We start from the raw sequence: 7,225 nt of genomic DNA, 5'->3' as shown, positions 1-7,225 counted from the left end.
TAATTGCTCGTTAGTTCATTTTTTTGTGAAATAGGGCCCCAATTTTTAGTTTCGCATAGGGCCCGGATTATGCCGGCCCGGCCCTGGTGGCAGTCATCCTTTCTCCTCCAGAGCCAACATGTGTGAGCGCTCAATCGTTAGGTTGGAAAGAAGTGTTACACAAGGATTACACTCATACCCCTAACCTGCACTAGTCAAGTTTTGGACTCGCTCCACCGTCGACTATGCGACTAGCCGTGGCGTCACCGGCTCCCGCTCGTTCATGGCTCACACTCGCCGTTTAGTCTGTGGCCATCCACTACCTTCCCGTTTCTCGCTTGGGGCGAAGCAGAGAAGTGACCGACACGATGAAAAATTTCAGTTACCTGATGTTTTACAAAACTGAAACAGGAAAACTTCGAGCACGACAAACCACCAAATGAAATGCCCAACCTTGAAGTAATAATCATAACTATGAAACCAAACAGTCCTGCTGCTTGTGCTTACAAATTGGATCTCTCGAAAGCATATGACCGTGTAGATTGGGAATTCTTGGAGCAAGCCCTAATAAAATGGGGGTTCTCGATGGAGTGGATAACATGGATTATGGCCTGTGTGAAGTCTGTGAAATACTCGGTTAAATTTAATGGAAAGCTACTGGAGTCATTTTCTCCTTCTCGGGGATTAAGGCAGGGTGACCCCCTGTCTCCCTTTCTATTCCTGTTTATAGCTGACGCTCTGTCCTCCTTGTTATCCAAGTCGGTGCATGAGGGAGAGTTGAAGGGGGTTTCGATCTGCCGTGGTGCTCCTGTTATCTCGCATTTATTGTTCGCCGATGATACTATGCTATTGTTTGAAGCTTCAAGCCCCCAAGCTACCATTGTGAAAGGTTTGTTGAACACTTATGCCAGAGCGACGGGTCAACTTATTAACCCTGAAAAGTGTTCCATCCTTTTTTCGGACAACTGTCCCGAGGCGGTGGCGGAAGAGATGAAGGGTATTCTGGAAGTGACACAACAAGTTTTTGAACCTAAGTACTTGGGCTTACCTGTACCGGAAGGTAGAGTACATAAAGGGCAATTTGAGACCGTGCAAGATAGGCTACGGAAAAGATTAGTGGATTGGAGTGAACAGTATGTGTCAGTTGGAAATAAGGAAATACTGATTAAGGCGGTGGCACAAGCAATTCCAACCTACGCGATGAGTATCTTCCGCCTGCCGGTATTCGTGTGTGATGACCTAACAAGGTTGATGAGGCAGTATTGGTGGGGAGTGGAGAATGGTAAGAGGAAAATGGCCTGGCTAAGCTGGGAGAAGATGACCTTACCTAAGGATATGGGGGGCATGGGGTTCCAGGACATGCGCGCCTTCAACCAAGCGTTGCTTGCAAAGCAAGCTTGGAGATTACTACATACCCCAGACAGCCTATGTGCTCGCCTGCTTCGGGCGAAATACTACCCCAACAGTAATCTTTTGGACACGGTGTTCCCGTCCAGCTCTTCTGCGGTTTGGAAAGGAATCACTCATGGCCTCGAACTGTTGAAGAAAGGCTTGATTTGGAGAGTTGGAAACGGCACTATGATCAGAACTTGGAGGGACCCGTGGATTCCCAGGAGGAACGACTTCAAACCAATAACCCCAAAAAGAAATTGCAGATACAACTGGGTGGCTGATTTCTTGGAGAAGTCTGGAGCATGGAATGTAAACAGGTTAAGGCAGTACTTTTGGGATATGGACATCGCTAAAATTCTAAAGATCCGGACATCACCTAGAGGAGAGCAAGATTTTCTGGCTTGGTTCCCAGAAAGAAGTGGCAGTTTTACGGTTAGAAGCGCTTACCGGCTCGCTACATCCGATGGGCAAGCAGGCCTGGGGTCATCTAGTTCGGCTCCGGGAGGACATCAGGTGATTTGGCGACGTATTTGGCATGCCAAGTTGCCCCTCAAGATGCGTATTCTAGCCTGGAAAGTGGTGGCTGGGGCTTTAGCCACCAACGCATACAAGAAACACAGACACATAGCTACTAGGGACACTTGTCCGTTATGTGGCTTAGAGAAGGAATCAAGTTTCCATGCTCTCATCACATGTGATCACACACAATTGCTATGGAATCATATGCGCCAGGTTTGGCCTTTGCCAGACAATCAGATGTTGAAGGACACCGGGAAGGATTGGCTCCTGAACATACTGATGAACTGCGATGATGCTATGCGGGACTGGACAATCATGCTCTTGTGGAGGATTTGGTCGCTACGCAATGACCTCACCCACGCTAAGTCTATTCCAACGACCGCGGCGACGGCAGATTATCTACAGAGCTACATGTCCTCACTTCAACTGGCCAGAAGGTATACTACAGAAGATATAATCAAGGGCAAGATGTCTACGTTCGTCGCTGCGCCAGCTAAGGCGCGAATACATGCACCGGTGCTGCCATGGCCAAAACCCTCCCTTGGCCAAACCGCACTGTCGGTCGACGGTGCGTTCTCGGAGGCAGATGGTTCAGCAGCAGCGGGGATGGTGCTGAGACGAAGCGACGGTAGCGTCATCTTTGCGGCATATCGATGTATCTTTAACTACAATGACGCCCTAGAAGCGGAACTACATGCTTTAATGCAAGGGATGGCACTTGCTATTGAGCACGGGGAGGGGCCTATTATTGTCCAAACCGATTCGTCAGAAGCTTTCATGGCGTTGAAAGGGGACAATCTTCGATACTCCGCTTATGGACATTTGGTAGCTGAGATTCAGAGGCACATGGGTGTAAGAGAGTTTATTCCGTCGAAAATTAAGCGTGAACAAAACAGGATAGCAGATCGATTGGCTTCATATAGTCGTACGGAGAGTACCACTGTTGTATGGCTAGGTAGAGGTCCACCTTGCGTGGAGGAACTTTTGCCTCTTGACTGTAACCCTGTGATTATGGAATAAAATCTCTTTTACCCTCGCAAAAAAAAAAGTAATAATCATAACTGCCACTGTAAATATGCAATCACATTTATACATAGCCTCTTTTTTTTGCGAAAGCACACTTATACATAGCCTAATGGCATTCCGCATTTGTAGTCCTCGTCTCGAAAGAAAAATTTAAAACATTAGCTCACTTAACGATTATTACTGACTTAACGATGCCTGGTTCATACTACTACTCTGCAGCATACACGTGCTCGTACAAGCAGAAGCAAAAATCGGTCAGTCAGCTCTGGCCAGCTCCCTGTCCACGGCCACCTTGAGAAAGCTTCCCTCCTCGACCACCATCTGCACCGGCACGAACCCGAGCCCGCTGGCCACGGCGAGCATGACCTCCTTCATCTCAGCCCTGAACTCGTCGCGGTCCACGGTGCCGTTGCCGTCGTGGTCGAAGCGCGCGAACAGGCCGCGGTAGAGCCCCGCGAGCTCGTCGGGCCCCAGGGCGCCGGCCTCGTCGACGCCGAAGTGCTTCTCCAGGACCCGGAGGCTCATGAGCTCCCCGGCCATCTCGGCGTAGGAGAGCAGGCCGTCGTGGTTGGCGTCGAGCGCCGCGAAGCGGCCGTCGACGGAGGCGTTGAAGGCGCCCTCGTCCTCCACGAAGCTCTGCACCGTCTTCCCGTCCAGGATCTCCACGCTCATCTTGAAAAGAAATCTCTCTGCTGCAACTGATGTTGGAGTTTCGGGAGTTTCTCGTGTTGTGTGTTGTGATCTCGGCCGGTTTGTGGACGTGGGGAAGAGGTGTTGGCCCTTGGCCGGTATTTATCATTTGGTTTACGGTGGTCGGCAATATCGCTGTGGGATGCGCCGAGGTTGACGAGACTCGCTTCAGATGTAAGCAAAGTCTCTCCAAAGTAGTACTGGTAGTAGTATACTATTTTGTCTTCCCCACAGAATCGTGTGGTGTTGGCTGGTGTCGGCCGCGTCGCAGAAGGGTGTTGACAGCAACGCCGGCGTCTCGTGCCCAAGAATTTTAATACGCGCGGAATATGCGTAGGTGCGACGACATGGAAAAGCCCTCCAAGCAAAGGCCATGACATTGACACTGATCGGTCATCGGTCAAAAGAGTAACGACGGCCGACTACGAGTCGTCGTACGCGCACCGTACGCCTAGCTCAAGGCCCCTGTTTCTTGTCCTCACACGGTTTACAAGCTTGCTGCAGCTGTGGGATCTGGATCCTGCGAGTGTTAGAGCAACTCTAACCAAACGGACACCCATTTTGTTTGTTTTTTATCTGTTTGGATCACTTGTCCGCCTGTGCGTGTTTTTCTTTTGATTTGGGTCGGCCGATGCGTCCAACAAGAACGGGCGCATGTTTTGACATGTTCGCCCCGACATTTCGTCGAACACGTGATGGGCGAATCCTCTTGAACAGCTCCGTACGATGGTGACACGAACTTGATTTTTTTTATCAAACATGACGGATTTCAGCAAAGTTTAGACATAATAATTTACATAAAAACCGTATAACAAAAAATAAAGAAAAACACCCTAGGTGTCTAACTTGTAGCGGGCGAACAACATCGTACACTTGGCTGCCCTGGCAGTCGTTCCGTCGTCGTCGTTCGTGTTACCGTCGTCGTTCTTCTAGCTATGGAAGGACGCGGGCCGTGAAAGCCTTGCCCGGTCGCGGCCTGGCGCTCGCGGAGGAGCCGTTGCCGACCCCGGCCGTGGTGCCCTGCCGGCAACGGCCTTGGCCCAGCCAACATTGGTGGAGATGTGGCTTAGCGCCATTCCTTGCCAATCTTGGTGAGCTCTCCGTCGAGGCAGCGGATCCGGTTACGCCTGCCGGAACACCAACACTAGCTATGATTCCAGCTGCTCCTTCGCCATGGCGGTGATGAAATGTGCATGCGCTTGCTCCATGGTCAAGTCGGTGTGGAACGGCGCACGCAGGGGCGCCGAGTCATCGTCGGAGGCCATCTCCATCGCCGGGTCGTCGTCGAAGAACTTCGGGGAGCCGGCCCACATGCCAGCCTCTGTCCGCCTCAAACAACGGCTCTGCCAGTTGCCCGCAAGGGTAGCCAGCTTGTGCTTCTACTTCGTCGAAAGGCTCGCCCATAACGCACTAGACCATGTGGTCATGGCAGAAGTGGTGCACAGAGGAGGATGTGAAGCAAGACTAGGTGTAGTGTGCTTTGTGCTGGGCGAGGCCTTGTTTAAATAGCGGACGCCAACCATGCCAAGCGGCGCGGTGTGTCAATGCGCATGCCGAAGTTGGTTTCTCCGCTGGCGTGTATGTTTAATGACGGACGGCGAATGGCGGGCAACCCATTTAAATGCGGCAAATATCCGTCCCGTCTAGTCACATCTATTCGGTATTGAACAGGTGCGGGCACCGGGATGCGGCATGGGCGGCACTCTCGGTGGACACACCGCTTCAGTGCCGACACCAGTGAGAAGTCGCATCCGCTCTGCGTCGGCATGTATGCGGCGCTACATGGCAACGGCTTCGCTTTAGAAGGGGCGCGGGCAAGGGAGAGAGTTTTGGGTGGGTTCGAGTTGTCCGTCGCGGACGTGGGAACGGTCCGAATGTTCACTAAGCTTCATGATCCTCGTTTTGTAGAAAAGCGGACATACCGGTTGGCAGATAGATGAAATACCGCATTAAATGATAAAATAGGTCCCAATAAAATGCAGACGATTTGAGAATGAACATTGGAGATGCCCTTTGGAACAAATGTCATGGTTCTAACTAATTATTGAGCAGTCGATATTTTATCATATGCCCGACCTTTAACTTGTATGAAAATAGTACATAAACCCATTGGTGAGGAAATCATTAATTGCTAGCTTCTGGGCTGGCGGGCGAGCAGAAAATTAATAAGCTAATTGATAAATTAATCTTTAATTTATCAATTAATCGGATGATTTATTTATTTTATTGGCTATCGGTGGCCCTATTAGTAGGGATTAATCGACAAATTAACTTATTAATGGGACAAATTCGTCTATGAAATACACAATCACGTAGATATAGCTGAATGCCATTGAGGCTTCAGCATTAGTACTCACTTCTCGTTTTGAAAAAAAAACAAAAACATTATCCTTACTCGCATAATGCCTCGCATACACACGTAGTAGTACAAACAAAATCGGTCAGGCAGCTCTGGCCAGCTCCCGGTCCACGGCCACCTTGAGAAAGCTCCCCTCCTCGACCACCATCTGCACCGGCATGAAGCCGAGCCCGTTGGCCACGGCGAGCATGACCTCCTTCATCTCTGCCCGGAACTCGTCGCGGTCCACCGCGCCGTCTCCGTCGCGGTCAAAGCGCGCGAACAGACCGCGGTAGAGCTTCGCGAGCTCGTCGGGACCAACGGCGCCGGCCTCGTCCACACCGAAGTGCTTCTCGAGGACCCGGAGGCTCATGATCTCCCCGGCCATCTCGGTGTAGGAGAGGAGACCGTCGTGGTTGGCATCGAGCGCCGCGAAGCGGCCGTCGACGGAGGCGTTGAAGGCGCCCTCGTCCTCCACGAAGCTCTGCACCGTCTTCCCGTCCAGGATCTCCACGCTCATCTTCAGAAGAAGCTCTCGGTGCGTACCGACGCTAGTTTCAGGAGTTTTTGTGTCGTCTGTTGTGTGTTGTGTGATGTGATCTCGGTTGGTTTGAGGAAATGTAAAGATGTGTTGGCACCTATTTATATCTGGCGCAGCTTCTACTACCGTATTTGTTTTGCCCACGGGAATATGTTGGGTTCATGCTAACTGTGGTGTTGGCTGGTCTCGCCGCGTCGCACCACGGTTTTGACATCAACGGCGGCGGCGAGTTTTTAATACGCGGGGACGGCGTGGACGGCGGTGCGCGCGCTCTGGAAAGACCTCGAAGCAAAAGGCCGTGTTGCGTTGACTGCCGAAGCAAGCGAGAGTGTCGACGTCGTGCTCGTCCCACGCGCACTGGGCGCCCATAGAGCATGAACACCTCCCGTTGTTTGAGACGAGCAGGAGCAGCAGCTGGGTTTGGATGGTACGCGTGTTCAACAGGTGCCTTACCAATTGACTAACAGGTGCCAGGATGGTTTTTGGACGGTGTACCGACATGGTTGGGATCCTCTGCAGTACTGTACGGTACAGTACATTCACTAACATGTGGACCCGGTCCTACGTGTCATCCGCACTACATCACCGTACAGTACTGCAGAGGATGTCAACCCGTACTGACACTGCAATACCACGCCGGCCACCGGTTTCTATCGTCGATTGGTGGCTATAAATTTGGAGAAGCTTCTCCTCTCATTCCGTGCTCTTATACTATCTCCGGTCAGATCCCTAAAAAATAA

At 51.4% G+C, this 7,225-nt stretch overlaps 2 protein-coding genes across 2 annotated transcripts; both read right to left on the bottom strand.

Moving 5' to 3' along the window:
- Positions 1-2,939: 2,939 nt before the first annotated feature.
- LOC119297513 lies at positions 2,940-3,702 on the bottom strand. The gene has a single exon (XM_037575275.1). It carries the CDS (start codon positions 3,586-3,588, stop codon positions 3,172-3,174), a length of 417 nt encoding a protein of 138 aa, XP_037431172.1. The 5' UTR covers positions 3,589-3,702; the 3' UTR covers positions 2,940-3,171.
- A 2,196-nt stretch (positions 3,703-5,898) lies between these two features.
- On the bottom strand, positions 5,899-6,544 carry LOC119297512. The gene has a single exon (XM_037575274.1). The coding sequence runs from the start codon at positions 6,462-6,464 to the stop codon at positions 6,048-6,050; it is 417 nt and encodes a 138-aa protein (XP_037431171.1). The 5' UTR covers positions 6,465-6,544; the 3' UTR covers positions 5,899-6,047.
- Between the last annotated feature and the right edge of the window lie 681 nt (positions 6,545-7,225).

Source organism: Triticum dicoccoides, chromosome 5A (genome assembly GCF_002162155.2).
Source record: "Triticum dicoccoides isolate Atlit2015 ecotype Zavitan chromosome 5A, WEW_v2.0, whole genome shotgun sequence".
Classification (NCBI taxonomy): Eukaryota; Viridiplantae; Streptophyta; class Magnoliopsida; order Poales; family Poaceae; genus Triticum; species Triticum dicoccoides.
Note: the sequence above shows the minus strand (reverse complement) of the source record. Positions and strands in the feature narration are given on the sequence as shown.